General features: G+C 37.4%; 1 protein-coding gene across 1 annotated transcript in view; it reads right to left on the bottom strand.

The window, feature by feature from the left end:
* OTOGL (otogelin like) overlaps nt 1-16147 on the bottom strand; it is a 136585-nt gene that overhangs the window by 81787 nt on the left and 38651 nt on the right. Inside the window, exons 17-22 of the mRNA XM_043564287.1 lie at nt 12704-12869; nt 11575-11649; nt 8971-9023; nt 7229-7391; nt 3158-3265; nt 2268-2406 (exon numbers count right to left, since the gene is read on the bottom strand). Coding sequence (XP_043420222.1) covers nt 2268-2406; nt 3158-3265; nt 7229-7391; nt 8971-9023; nt 11575-11649; nt 12704-12869 — 704 coding nt within the window. The remainder of the gene's footprint in view (nt 1-2267; nt 2407-3157; nt 3266-7228; nt 7392-8970; nt 9024-11574; nt 11650-12703; nt 12870-16147) is intronic.

Raw genomic sequence — 16147 nt, 5'->3', positions numbered from 1 at the left:
CATGTTGGGCTCTGCACTGACAGAGAGAAGCCTGCTTGGGATTTGGGATTTGGAATTCTCTCTCTCTCTGCCCCTCCTCCCATCTCTCTCTCTCAAAATAAAGAAATAAATTTTAAAAATATATTTTAGAAAAGAAAAAAATAATGAAGATCAATCTTATGGATAAAATATCACAATGATATTTATTAATTTTTATAAAAATGTCCATTACAATATAGTGAATAATTCACTAGTATAACTCTAATTAGTTATTAATAGTAAGTTTTTTTTATTCTTTTTTTTTAGGGTTTATTTATTTATTTTGAGAGAGACAGAGAGAGTATTAGTGGGGGAGGGGAGAGAGATAGGGAGACAGGGAGGGAACCCCAAGCAGACTCCAATGCTGGGTTCAAACTCATGAGCCATGAGGTCATCACCTGAGCCAAAATCAAGAGTCAGAGGCTTAACTGACTGAGCCACCCAGGCGCCCAGTTTTTATTCTCTTTAATTACCAAATTAAATACAGTAAAAGTCACATTCTGAAGTCTATTCTTTATAAACACTTTCTTTTTAAAAAAAACATTGTCGGTGTAAAAAAAAGAAAGAATACTTCTGCTTTGGCAGAAAACCAGACACATATAATTCTAGAACTTAGAAATTTAGACTTTTAATATTCTTCATATCTTAATCTTACTACATGAACCCTAAGGACAGATCTTAATCCAGATATTAAATTAGGGACCTAAATTTCATTGCTTACTAAAAGATTAGAAGCATGTCTCCTATGACATATCTTCTTATATAGAAGCAGACACATCTTATTAAAATTTGAAACTGAACATGAGGTATTGATTTTTAACAGAAAGATATAGTAGCAAATTAAAGTGATGATAGGAAATCAGGTTTTAAAAGTCTAAAAGCCAAACTTTAATGGCTCTTGCCTGAAAAATGGAATGCTGTTATAGTGCAGTGTCAGTAAAAGGAAAAAAAAAGAAAAAAAGAAAAGAAAAGAAAAAAAAAGGCTGCTCTAGTCATTCAGCATCAAACATAAGGACATACTTTCATTTCACCAGGAACCAGAGTTGAGACAAATATTCTACTTGAAATGCTTTCTGCACAATCATTATTTTAAAAAGACGAGTAAACAGTATGATTTCTCTACCGTGAAGACAAATGAGAGGTTAAGAAAAAGCCAGGCAGAGCATACAGCTCAAATAAGTAGTTAGTAATAGTTCACCAAAGGCCCATTATTTTGCAAAATGACTTGGGGAGGAAAAAACAAATGTAAGGCATGATCCCAATCTTCTCAACTTTAGAATTTTCCTGGACAAATTTGGATCTATTCTTTAAGAAACTTAAAGCTGCTCATAATGGAGGCTGACTGAGAATATTTCCCAAATGGGAAATTTAATGGTTTAAAGCATAAGCAGGAGTTGTTTAAGTTTGGAACACTTTCGATTTTACTGTTCGTTTTCTATTTAATAGAACTAATATAAAATAGGAATGTGTCTACTTTGTTGAAATATGCTTAAAAGAACAGGATCACACACAAACCTCTAATAACATAAAAGCCTTACTCGGGGGAAAAAAAACATGCATTCAAGATAATCACAAGTTACCTTGCTGGAAGAAAAGATGTTATTTTCTTTATTCTTGTAAAGCTTCTTTCTAAAACTTACGTTTTAGATTTAGAAATTCAATTCTGGAATCAATGATGTTTAAATAAAATTCAGGTATAAGGAAAATCTAAGCGCACTAAACATGAGAAATTTTAAGGATTTTATCAGATATACAAAGCCCAGGGTTAACTGCAGGATAGCATCAAGATAACATGTCTAGAATTGAGAGTAATGTCTCTTTATTGCTATAACCATAAACAATATATATTATTCAATGCTGGTTTGATGTCTTATATTTGTATTCACCAAACTAAGCCAATAAAAATAAATATGGCTGACATTTATTGAACACTTACTATATATCAAACATTATCTAAGAGATTTACATACATTTATCTTATTTAATCCTAAGAATTACCCCCAGGAGACAGCTACAATTATTATCTCCATTTTACAAATGACAAAACAGAAGCACAGAAAGTTTAAGAATTAGCCCATCACCTATAAAGAATAAACCTTAAGAATGAGTCAAGGGAATGTTTAAAATTGCTATAACTTTTATAGGTTTTTTAAATGACATTTGGATTTGATATAGCATGTAGCAGCACACTTGTTTTTCACATTAAGTCTTCACACAAGTGCAAATAAAAGTACATAGTTGTGACATACCTTTATCAAAAATACTTGGCAATCACTGATATAGTCATATTCCAGTCCATCAAAAGAATGATAATGCCGGTCCCCATATATTGTGCACACGGCTGGGCATGGATAATATGTGCAATTGAACATTCCTCGTCGACAAACACTATCAAAAAAGAATGCCAGTTATCTTTCTAAGACATTTGGCTCTAATTAGTGGTTTTCAAGCAGTATAAACACTGTAAGGTTTGTATTCAAGAACATTCACTGAGCCCATGGCCCTTAGAAATATTGCCAGTTGGCTCAATAACATTTATTACACTGACAAGTTAGGCCTATATTTATCACTTTGTTTCAATATACTCTCAGACACCACAACCAAGCCTAAAAATTGTGCTTGGGTCATCTGATAAGAGATGCCAGAGTGAAAAATCAAATATGGTCCTGATGGCAGCAAAAAAGCCCACAATGCCATCTTCTATATTTCGATCAGTTTAAATACATTACACATGACATTGTTCAGGAGCTTGGAATTTGTTTCCACATTTTAAGGAAACCCTATTTCAGTTTTGTTCTGTGGTGGTGTTTTGGCTTATTTCCAAAAAGAAACATTTCCATTAAATGTGATCTTCTCTTTGGAACATTTATTACTTTCTTACAAACTTGAGATATTTTTACTAGTTAAATTTCCAAACTTTCACATTTCAGTTTTCTTCTGGGTTGAACAAATATGCCCCAAAATAATGGTATGATTCCACTATAGATAGTAACTCTCCACCAACTCCTGAATGCCTTTAAAATCTTATTTACTCCGCCTTGATTTGTTTTGTTGCTGAAGTCAGTCACATTAAGTAAATACAAAATGATCAAATACAATTGCTTAGGAAAAACGTTGTGAAATAAATGGATCTCATTACCAGGTATAACATGGTGTAGCAATCACTTCTCCCGAGAGGTACTCCCAATCTTTCCAGATGCATGGACAGCTTTCAGGAACATAACACTTTCCTTTGTGCTCTGCCATTCTTCCCAGTGAAGAAGTAAATACTATTTAGTATAAACTACTGATTTCAGTTTTTAAAAAATCAGCAATCTTGTCATATTCAACACCATCTATGTTCCTTACAGCTGCCACAGGTATGTTCCATCTGACCTATGATGGGGTCAGATCTAATCTTTATCTCCCTCTTTTCACACAGTACCTTGCCTATCATGGTAGTAAATAAAATGCCAGGCAAGTGATTGGATGCAATATTTTAACCTTTTTGGTATTGCTTAGCACCATAAAACAAAAACAGAAGCTTAAATTTCTGGTGACAGTGAGCTATTCTGAAAAGAACATTTAAAGAATAAGTGAGGGCTCCTTTTATTAATATTTGCTACTTAAAAGAAAACAATCTGTGGGGTCTAACGATTTTTCAATAAAATAGTAAATTGTGAGATAACATTTTCTGTTGCAGGACAGAGAGAGTAATCAAAAGCTCCTTATGGAAGTGCTTAAATTTAAAAGCATGAGAATTTAGTTAAGATGTGTTTTGAATAAAAAGCATTACATCAAGTGTTTCACATTGTTGGTTATTTACATAAACTTTGATTGCTGGTTTCCTTTGATGTGTTATTTCCTTCTTGAAAGATTATCCCACAAAAAAGTATCTTCAAGTATCTATGAAATATAAAATTAAATCTTATAATCTCAATGAGAATTAACTTTGTTGTATTTTCAAAATATTTTGATATGAAGATTAAATACATATTGTATATGATATATATTCCAATACCTTAATATAAATATATACATATATTTTTCAATATTCTTAAAATCTTTTCTCAAGAATTTATTTCATAAACAATAATAAAATATTACTAATACAAATTAAATTATAATAATATAACTATAATATAATAATTTAAGGGGCAAGTGGGTGGCTCATCCGACTCTTGATTTCGGCTCAGCTCATGATCTCACAGTTGTGAGCTTGAGAGCTGAGCATGGTGCCTGCTTAAGATTCCCTCTCTCTCTTCCTCTGTCCCCACCCCTCATGCGCGCTCTCTATCAAAAAAATAATGGCAAACTAATAAAAACAAATAGCTACTAAAAATAGACAAACTATATGAAGATTTTTTCTGAATTTGCTTTAAAATGTTATAATTCAGGGGCGCTGGGGTGGCTCAGTGGGTTAAGTGTCCGACTTCAGCTCAGGTCATGATCTCATGACTCAGGAGTTTGAGCCCCGCATCGGGCCGTATGCTGACAGCTCAGAGCCTGGAGCCTGCTTCAGAGTCTGTGTCTCCCTCTCTCTCTACTCCTCTCCTACTCACACTTTGTCTCTCTCTCTCTCTCTCTCTCAAAAATAAAATTATTTTAATATTTTAATTTTTCAAAAATAAAATAAAATGTTATAATTCAATGCTATCAAAATTAACACAGAAGTCAGGAATCCTGAATTCTTGCCTCTTCTCTCGAATAGAAATGATGCCATTTGTTTCCTTCTCTGCTTTCACTCTCACATCTCTTCTAGCACAGCACTGTAACTCCTTATTCAATGTACATGTTGTCCGTTAGACTTCAGGCTCCACTGGGGAAGACCATGAGTATCTTGATGATTGCGTCCCAATGTCTAGCATAATACCAGACACTCAGTTGTTGAGTGAAGGTGAATAAATGAACCTACCTCTATAAATGCTGTGTTATCTCATTTAGATTTCTCCCTCCAGACAACAGAGTCCTACAGTCTGCATTTTCTCAGCTCAACCCTCCCAAACTTCTAGCCACTTTCCTTGGGTGTTGCCATGTCTCCTCTGCCTAGAAAACCCTTCTCCTCCCTTGCTCCTCCTGAAAAACTTCTCATCATTTAAGACTTAGTTTAGTGCAATCTTTTACGTCCCACACTCCCTATACATAGAAATTTATAAATACCTTTACTTCATTTCATCGCAATGAATCTTCCAATGCAAGTACTTCATTAAATGTCTTGCAAAGATAATAAAATCAACAGCACAAACTAATATTTTTGAGTGCTTTCCATGGCCCAGACACTGTTCTAACCACTTTAAATAGAGCACTAACTCCCCTAAACCTAGTGACAATCCCATAAGGTAGATTCTGTTGTCATCGTATAAATGTATTTTAGTAGCGCCCCCCTACGACACGGTAGCTCAACACAGTGTGCCACACATGAGTACCGTATGATGGTACACTGCACATACTCCACCCCCATGAAATAGATATTTGTATGTACATTTTAAAAAAGAGGAAACTGAGATTCCAGGTGGTTAAGTCACTTGCCCTGAGATACTTCAGCCAATAAGGAGAGCCAATATTTGAACCCATTTCTGTATGACTCTTTCCACTCTGTTACTTTCTATTTCTTTAATCCACAGTGATTTCTAAGCTGAGGTCTGAGGATTTTTCAGACTCGATAAATTGCTGTCATGATGACGAGCTCCACGAAAACTGGTGACACCAGGTTTATTGCCCTAAAATAAGCCAGCCAAGATCATATGGAAGACAATCCAAATAGTATTACCATGAATAGCTTTATAACAGAAAGTTCTATGTAATAAAGTTATTTCCAAATCATTCAGAGGCCTCAGTTAATTCCAACTATATTTACTTCAATATAAGACGACAAGGTGGGAGAAAATTTCTTTAATTTTTGTAATGAAGTTAGACAAGTAAATAAATAAATCATTGTTGAACTAAAAGTCAAAGGTAACAGTAAATAGATAACAATAAATAAATAATGGCATCAGCTGCAAACAAAATTAGGATGCAGCTTTATCTAATCATCCATACATCCTTGAGTCACAATCAAATCAAATAAATGAAGCAATGTTGTAGGTTTCAATTATTTTAGCATAATAATAGTTATATCTCCCTTGCCCTTTTTACTAAAATGTCTTCCTCGCTCAGCTGCTCTATAACTTGATTTTTACCTGCCTTTATTTTCCCATGCATGGGCAGTCGTTCTTTCAATCTCTTATGTCCTTCCTTTCTAAAGAGATTGGTACATTCCCAAGTCACTTGACTCTTTTACCTATTCCAGATGGGGACCATTTAGACAAATGCAACTCTCTTGAGAAACAGACCACAAAACCTCTTTCTTCTTTGCTCATGGTTTACACAAACTGAGCTCAGGAATCCCTCTGTGTGAATATATTCACCAAGGAAGAATGGGTGACCTGTTTGCCTTAGGTGGCCTCTCTCTATGCACTGCCTCAATTCACTACCAGAAGACGGAGGGCCAGTGAGACCAGATGTTATATGTGCCTGTGAAGAAGCTGATAGCTGCCAGATTCTGTATGTGCTTTTCCTGTGTACAAGGTATTACTGCCACTAAAGAAATTACAAAGATAGTAGTAGACACACACCATATCTCACAAACCTAACAGCTTAAAAGAAACTTGCGGAATAATCACTCAGCCAACGTCAGCAGAGCTGGGATTTGAACTCTGGTGTGTTTGAAGCCAGAGTTCCCACTATTACCCACTGCCCTATGTAGCCTCAACACACCAGTTTCTGTAACATCTATTAAATAAAACATTAGCATCACTATTATAACTTAACTTCAATGACATTAACAGCACCACAGAATATACAAAAGATATGCACTTAAAGTATTTTGAATGGACACTGGGTCACTATCACTTTCCCAAAATTTCAGTTAAACCAGGAGATAAATGCCAAGTCCATCCTGATATGAATCCTCTCCTCAATTCTTTGTATTACTTTAATAATATTGTATATATAACATATGTGTGACATATTGAATCATTTGTTATACGTCGTATGTAGTATTTCAAATATAACATATGTGATATATTACATGAGTATAACAAAATAATTACAATAGTCCCCTAGTTACCAACTCAAAGTTAACCACCAGGCAGATCAACAATTTTAGCTATGTTTATAAATAATGTTATTAAGAGCTCTTGCATTTTCTGTCAAATCCTGAATGCTCTATTTTTTTTTAAAAGAGACTTACCCTGGAGCACAAACACAGCCACTTATACAGGGTGAGGATGGGGCGCAAGTGAAGTTCATGGCCAGGTTTGCGCACGTAGTCTCACAATTTACACCACCAGCTGGCAATTCAGGGTCAGGAAATCTGCAGTCAAAATACACTTTTCCCTCGGGACAGGCATGAACTTTAGAGAAAAAGGACCAGATAAAATACCCTTAGCATTGTATTTCCTCCACAGACAAATAACCATATTGACATGCATTTGTCATCAAAGCAGAATTCACCATAGAATATCTTACCAGTTATTATTAGCTGATGCTCTGACTCTGTAATGTTTGTTTGAGGAGCTTACAAACCTTTTCTAGGAAGACTCTTTTGTCTCTTAAATGTTTAAAACCTATTTTGAGTTTGAAAATCTTAACTGCCTTCCCCAAAGCAATAATTATGTAATTTTCTGAGGTCAAGAAACAGGGTATTTTGATTAATCCAAACATACATTTTCAATTTTGGAGGGACTGGTAATATAATACACTGAAGCTCTTACAAAGCTGTGTATTTACAATGAACACATAATACTTTTAGATCTTGCTCCACCTCTGAGTCATTATTTATATCAATCCTCACTATACTGTAGAAGTGCAGAAGTAAACATAATTATAGACAGGGTAAGGGCTACATATTCTTCCAGAAAGTTTTTGGGCTCAGAGGGATTAAACAAGCTCCCTTGTTTGGGGCCAATAGGATCAAATCTTGTGCATTCCTCTGTGAGAAGTCTGGCCACCTGGATTTTCCCCTCTTTATTCTCAGCCACACTGAAGCAAATGGGACAAGAAAAGGATGGCCCAGTTGTTACTGAGTATGTGTGGTCCTTGAACATACCCTGTAAGGAAGCCTAGATAGCTTCTAGATAGCTTGAATCCTTATCATTATGCAAATCCAGGGCTTATAAATCAAGGCTAATTTATAATAGCATATACAAGACCATGCAAATAAATAACAAAACAATAGCTCCTTTTTATCAGTCTAGACGCTATCTGTTATAAGCAATGAAAGTAGTGTTGTTTATGATTTCCCTAGAATTTCTGAACAGTAACTAAAAATTTGAGGCATTATGGTGAAAATAAATAATTTATAGGGTGCCCTAATAGATAGGATTTTCAGGAATGATTAGCAAGTGTTAAGTGGGATTCTAAATAGAGATGGAAGTAGATGTCATCTTAGAAGACATTTTTCATTAATGGCTGCTAGTCCTAGAGTCCAAGAACCAGTGGCAATGACATCACCTTGGTCATAAGCAGAGATGTAGAGTCTCAGACATCATCCCTGACTTGCTGGATCAGAATTAATGTTTTACCAAGGTCCCCAGGTGATTGTGTACGCATTAAATCTGAGAAGTCCTGGTCTAGTTTGGCAATTACTGCTCCACAAGTGGGTTTCAACAGGTACCTGGATACATATGCCTAAAGCCCTCCATGCACCTGAGGTGGTTCTGGGGTAGGCAGCATCTAGGCAACAACATCCCCTAGGTCGATCAGCTCTGCCCCTCAGCAGCCTTGCAAGGTCACCCCAGGATGTCCTACAATTATTATAATTATGAAAGTGAAAAAAGTTAGGAAGCACTGGAGCACCATATTGAGGAATATTCCCAAGACTATATTCATGCACATTGGCAAGGAAGGCTGTGATGGATTTTTGATTTCCAGAAAAATGGCAGCAGTGTTGGAGCTGCATTCTCTTTAAGGAGAACATCTACTAGATCTTACCAGTAGAGGGTGTTGCTGGCTCATCACATTTCACAGTCCCATTTGAACACTGGCTAGTAGAAGCAAACAAATAGTTAATTCATGAAGCCACAACTCAGTTTTTTCTGTATTTCAAAAACAATCAAATAAGTGTTTGGCTTAGCTTGATCCAAACTTCAGCTCCAACACTGAAGAGAGCTATTTCAGTTCAATATTTATCAAACATGTATGTGTGGGACACTGCAATGGGCATGGGGGATACAAAAACTGAAAGTCATAGCCTTTATCCAAGTGCTTATGTTCTAATAAGAAAGGAAGACATATAAATAAATAATTTATGCAGTGAGACATATGCAACATGGAAATATGTTTAACATACAGAAGTAAAGCACAGAAAAATGTCTTAAAATCTGTTGGCAACTGACATCAAGACAGTCAAAGAAGGTAAAGTCGGGACAGTTTTAAAGAATGGCTGGAGGTTATGATATGGATAAAGCAGGAAGGCTATGACACTCAGAGGAGATGTGGTACAAAGCCACATGTGGTAGAACGGTGTTCCGTGTAACACAGTACAACGCAAGAAGTGACAGGAGACGTAGGTGGCAAAGAGGCAAAGGCCACCTCCATTAAGACGCTAAGACTTTATTTATCCCGGAGACCTTAAGTGGAGAAGTAATATGGTTGGTTCCAATTCTAGAAAACTCATTCTGGCAGCAATGTTGAAGATAGAATGGAGTCACATTCTCCTTGCCAATTAGGATCTAAATTCAGGGCATACGGCAAAGCAAATCAAGCAAGATTAATCTTGAAAATCCCTTAAGAAGGTATCACTTAATTATATCTCAATGTAAAGAAGAAATCAAGATAGGAAACAAACACATCATTTCTGAATAACTCCAACATAGACAGTTTTTACTTCAGCTTTGGACCAGATCATGTGTTCTATATTTGAGCCCAGATGAAGAAGCAGACTAACATACATGGCCATATCACATGAAAACTATGCTTATGCATCATGTAACACTGAGATGACACTCAGAGCTATGATATACTCACACTGTGCATGACAGAGAGGAACTGAGACATACAGATCTCAGGGCACAGATCCTGGTCTTCCGTATCATACTCTCTCTGGGACATAGGCTTTTTGAGAGGAACGGTATGTGAGGTCACTACACTAATGGATTTTTTTTTCCTTATTGAGGTGGGATGGTTCCTTTTGCCAAGTTTACTGAAATAAATCCAATTACTTTAAATTCTAAACAGATATAACACTGAGGTAATGTGGAAGGGGGCAAGACTAGAGGCAAGAAAACCAGGTGGAAATGTCCAAAAAAGAGACAGTGAGAGACATTGCTAGCAAGTAGGGTTGGGAATGAGGGAAGGAATTTCACCCATATCCAGAAAGTAAAAAGTCCACTGTGGTTGGCAGTTACTGGCTGGAAATGTTGAGCAGGAGGAAAAAGTCAAAAATGGCTCCCAAATTAGTTTGGGAAACTGGCCGGTAGCAAAACCTAGAAGAGGAAGATTCAAGCGCAGGTTGCCTTTGTGTCTTGATCGAGGGGTAGTAGGAAGGGAGATGGAGACAACAACAAAGGTAAATTGACCATAAACAGCATTCTGCCATAGATACAAAATAAGCTGCCGAGCAAAGTGGTCAATGGAGCAAGCACTGCAGAGCCAGGTTCCCCAGAATTGAAAATCGGCTCTGTTCCCAAGTTGTTTAACTGCCTGTGCCTCATTTTCCTCACCTGTACACTGGGGCTAAAGCAACAGTGCCAATCTCTTAGGGGTACAGTGATGAGTGTTTTAGTAATAGACATAAAACGTGTAGAATGGCACCAGGACTGCAGAACGTGCATGGAAACGGCCAGGTAACATTATTATTATCATTACTGTTACTATTATCTTCTGTCAGGTGTTCCTCTGGTGCCACTGAAAGAGGGAGCTTAGGAGTTGGATGAAAGTAAGTGTGGACTGCTGCATGGATGTGTCCTCATTTTCAACCAACAGGTTACAACAGGAAAGCGTGTTAGCCATGAATAAGTGTTATCTCACTAGGATCGACGTCACTAAGGAGGGGGTTCACTGACTCCAGTGTGTGATGTGGTTCAGGCCAACTGAAACCTCTCAGCAACTTGCCATACTTCTATCTGAGAACCAAATTAATTAAAGGGCTTCCATGTTGCTTCAATTCGTAACTGTTTTCTGCAGTTATGAGCATAAGACTTGGGCATTCCCTGCTGAAATGTAAGAGATATATGGCTTAGGGGTTCCTGAGGGGCTCAGTTGGTTAAGCGTCTGACATCGACTCAGGTCATGATGTCATGGTTCATGGGTTCAAGCCCCACATCGGGCTCTGTGCAGACAGCGCAGAGCCTGGAGCCTGCTTCTGTCTCCCTCACTTTCTGCCCTCCCCCACTTGTGCTCTGTCTCTCTGTCTCTCTCTCTGTCTCTCAAAAATAAAAATAAAACATTAAAAATTTTAAAAATATATGGCCTAAAAGGCCACATTAAAGTTATCTGTATATTTGAAATTACAGAAGTCACATTTAAATTTACAGTTTTGATTAAAAAATTGTATTAGTACATGTTGTCAAGTACATCCCCATCATTAAAATCTACCATAAGCCCGACGGTGTTGGGATGAGTTCCCCAGGTTGATAAACGCTGCCCCTATAGTGACACCGGCAGTGAAATCTGTAATAATAAAAAAAAAAAAGGTTAAGTTAATAAAATAAGATATTAATTTAAAAAAAAAACACTAAAATCAAGCAGACATTATGCTCTGAATTGGTAACTCTGAGGCATACTCTAAAGATGACATTATTCTAGCAGCTGGCATGCAATTCTGTTATATGAATGGTAGGAACTGGTTACATCTGGAGTCCTGTGTACTTCCAGATTGTATTTTCTATAGTACAAATTCTGTAACGTCTTAGTCACAGTACAGACTGTGTTGTTTCTGTTGCAAAAAAAAAAAAAAGTCCCTGAATGCACTTCAGAGAAAAACAATTGAGACATCATTTCAGCTTATAAGACAAAAGCCTATATCTCACATGAGATCGGAGGAATTTCTGAGTCCTGATAGACAGTCCAATCTTGCTCCTAAAAGCACTGTCATTTGACTGTGAAACAAACTTTGTTATTAATTTTGATATGGTTAAAACAAGTAGAAATAAACTTTGGGATGAACCATCACATTTCTTAGCTCTTCCTGCGGCTAGTAAACATGTACAGGGTTAAAAAAAAAAACAAGTAAGTAAAGGTAAAGACATTAAGAAACATTAATGAAACAACTCACATGCAGATCTTTGCATATACGCACACTTATTTTAGGGAAAAGTAGCTGTTCAATAGTGGAGAAAATTTATGGGGCGCCTGGGTGGCGCAGTCGGTTAAGCGTTCGACTTCAGCCAGGTCACCATCTCACGGTCCGGGAGTTTGAGCCCCGCGTCAGGTTCTGGGCTGATGGCTCAGAGCCTGGAGCCTGTTTCCGATTCTGTGTCTCCCTCTCTCTCTGCCCCTCCCCCGTTCATGCTCTGTCTCTCTCTGTCCCAAAAATAAATAAACGTTGAAAAAAAAATTAAAAAAAAATAGTGGAGAAAATTTATTTTCCAGTAAATGGTGCTGAGTCAATCAAATTTGAAAAAAAGAGAGAGAGAGAAATGAAACAAGCATGAAACTCCATTTAACCTGTTGGGAAAAAGGAGAGAGAAACACTGGATCCTGCCCACCCATTCCGGTGACTTACATGGGCACGCAAAAGCTAAGCGTGTCTTCATAGTATTTGCCTTCAGGACAGTTGCAGCCCTCTGCACAGTCATCGTTACACTGCTCAGGGGCAGCGAGAGTTGTGCAGGAGCGGCGGCAGAAGGAAGAGCAGTGATGGTACAGCATTCCCTTCTGACACACGACCCCTAGGACGAAGGAGCATCAGTTGAGAAGAATTGTCACAGGGTACGGAGGCATTTACGCTGGGTTCTAGGTCTATGATAGACATAAGTTATGAAAAACAAAGATATATTACATCAATAAGCTTAGAACATTATAGAGGCTTGGAACAGAAACAATAAACAAATAAGCAGATAGATAAATAAGCAAATAAATAAATAAAATGCTTACAACTGACCCTTGAACAACACAGGTTTGAACTATGTGCGTTCGTCTACCTACACTTGGATTTTTTTCAACAAATACAGAATAGTAGTGTATGTATTTTCTTTTCTTTATGATTTTAACATTCTTTTCTCTAGCTTATTTTATTGTAAGAATATACTACATAATACATACACAAAATGTGTGTTTATTGACTGTTTATATTATCAGAAAGACTTGTGGGTAAGAGTAAGTGATTAGTAGCTAAGTGTTCGGGAGAGTCAAAAATTATAGCGGTTTTTGACTGTGGGTGGGTGGGAGATCAGTGCCCCTCACTCCCACGTTGTTCAATGATCAACTGTATTTGCCTCAACAGGAGTGGAACAGACGTATCCTCTTTTGAAACGGTTTTAATGTGACATTCCCTAACAGTCTTTAATAGACTATACCATATTTTTTAATATTTAAGGTATTTTACATGTCCAAATAACCTTCCTGATGTCACATTGTAGATGTATTCACTGCTATATTGACATCATCTTGCTGGTGACATTATTTAAACCTAAGTAAACTGTAAGTCTCCTACAAATAAGGCAAAACTTGACTTAAATGATCCATACTCATAGCTTTTACTTTTCACTATCTGAATTGTGTTCATACTTTTTTTCTAAATCTTTCCAATATCTCTTTAGACCAAACCAAAATTAGGCAAATGAAAATAATCTAAAAACACACCTTTAAAAATAAAACCTAGAAAATGCTGGATAAAACATAATTGAAATTATGTTAAATGTATAACCGATCTTGTGAAGAAAACAATGGGGGAGGGCTCATCTCCTCAGGTACCACATGAGAAGAGGGAAATAAAATCCAGAATTTAGAGGAAAGAGGGATAATGGGTCCAGGTAATCTTGAGCCTTACATTTAACTCATGTGGAAAAGAAAATGAGAGCTTATCCTTCACAAAGCAAGGGAGGAACTGGGAGAACTTTAATTTGGACACTCGGGTCCTCAGCTTAGAACTGTACTAGAGGAGCAATCCTAAAATTCATATGGAACCACAAAAGGCCCCGAATAGCCAAAGGAATTTTGAAGAAGAAGACCAAAGCAGGAGGCATCACAATCCCAGACTTTAGCCTCTACTACAAAGCTGTCATCATCAAGACAGCATGGTATTGGCACCAAAACAGACACATAGACCAATGGAATAGAATAGAAACCCCAGAACTAGACCCACAAACGTATGGCCAACTCATCTTTGACAAAGCAGGAAAGAACATCCAATGGAAAAAAGACAGCCTCTTTAACAAATGGTGCTGGGAGAACTGGACAGCAACATGCAGAAGGTTGAAACTAGACCACTTTCTCACACCATTCACAAAAATAAACTCAAAATGGATAAAGGACCTGAATGTGAGACAGGAAACCATCAAAACCTTAGAGGAGAAAGCAGGAAAAGACCTCTCTGATCTCAGCCGTAGCAATCTCTTACTCGACACATCCCCAAAGGCAAGGGAATTAAAAGCAAAAGTGAATTACTGGGACCTTATGAAGATAAAAAGCTTCTGCACAGCAAAGGAAACAACCAACAAAACTAAAAGGCAACCAACGGAATGGGAAAAGATATTCGCAAATGACATATCGGACAAAGGGCTAGCATCCAAAATCTATAAAGAGCTCACCAAACTCCACACCCGAAAAACAAATAACCCAGTGAAGAAATGGGCAGAAAACATGAATAGACACTTCTCTAAAGAAGACATCCGGATGGCCAACAGACACATGAAAAGATGTTCAGCGTCGCTCCTTATCAGGGAAATACAAATCAAAACCACACTCAGGTATCACCTCACGCCAGTCAGAGTGGCCAAAATGAACAAATCAGGAGACTATAGATGCTGGAGAGGATGTGGAGAAACGGGAACCCTCTTGCACTGTTGGTGGGAATGCAAATTGGTGCAGCCGCTCTGGAAAGCAGTGTGGAGGTTCCTCAGAAAATTAAAAATAGACCTACCCTATGACCCAGCAATAGCACTGCTAGGAATTTATCCAAGGGATACAGGAGCACTGATGCATAGGGCCACTTGTACCCCAATGTTCATAGCAGCACTCTCAACAATAGCCAAATTATGGAAAGAGCCTAAATGTCCATCAACTGATGAATGGATAAAGAAATTGTGGTTTATATACACAATGGAATATTACATGGCAATGAGAAAAAATGAAATATGGCCTTTTGTAGCAACGTGGATGGAACTGGAGAGTGTGATGCTAAGTGAAATAAGCCATACAGAGAAAGACAGATACCATATGGTCTCACTCTTATGTGGATCCTGAGAAACTTAACAGGAACCCATGGGGGAGGGGAAGGAAAAAAAAAAAAAAAAGAGGTTAGAATGGGAGAGAGCCAAAGCATAAGAGACTGTTAAAAACTGAGAACAAACTGAGGGTTGATGGGGGGTGGGAGGGAGGAGAGGGTGGGTGATGGGTATTGAGGAGGGCACCTTTTGGGATGAGCACTGGGTGTTGTATGGAAACCAATTTGTCAATAAATTTCAAAAAAAAAAAAAAACAAAAACAAAAAACAAAAAAAAAAAAAAAATAAAATAAAAAAAAAAAAAGAACTGTACTAGAGGAGAGATCAGCAAACTTTTTCTGTAAAGGGCCAAATGGTAAATGGCCTCAGCTTTGCAGGTCATACTGTCTCTGTCACAGCTATTCAACTCTGCCCTTGTAGCTCAAAAGCAGCCATTGACAATGTGTAAACCTATGGGCAATACTCTTTATTTACAAAAACATAGAAAGCCGAAGGGTGTCATTTGCCAACTCCCGGACTAGAAGAAATCTGATCATAGTACAGGAAGATACCAGGAAAGCTTCTCTAATTCTGTGGGGCCTATGATGAAATAAAGTTATCCTCTGAGAAATCAAATCCCAGATCTACAACCTGTACAGTGTGGCATAGGCATCTACATTACTTTTATACTGACATTATTTTTGTCTTAGAAAACCCAAGCTGAGAAATTAATATCAAAACTGGCCAGCGATACCCCTGGAGTGATAGGAAAAAGTTTTATGAAACATTTAGGGGGAGGGGGTG

The sequence above is a fragment of the Prionailurus bengalensis genome, chromosome B4 (genome assembly GCF_016509475.1).
Source record: "Prionailurus bengalensis isolate Pbe53 chromosome B4, Fcat_Pben_1.1_paternal_pri, whole genome shotgun sequence".
NCBI classification, from domain to species: domain Eukaryota; kingdom Metazoa; phylum Chordata; class Mammalia; order Carnivora; family Felidae; genus Prionailurus; species Prionailurus bengalensis.
Note: the sequence above shows the minus strand (reverse complement) of the source record. Positions and strands in the feature narration are given on the sequence as shown.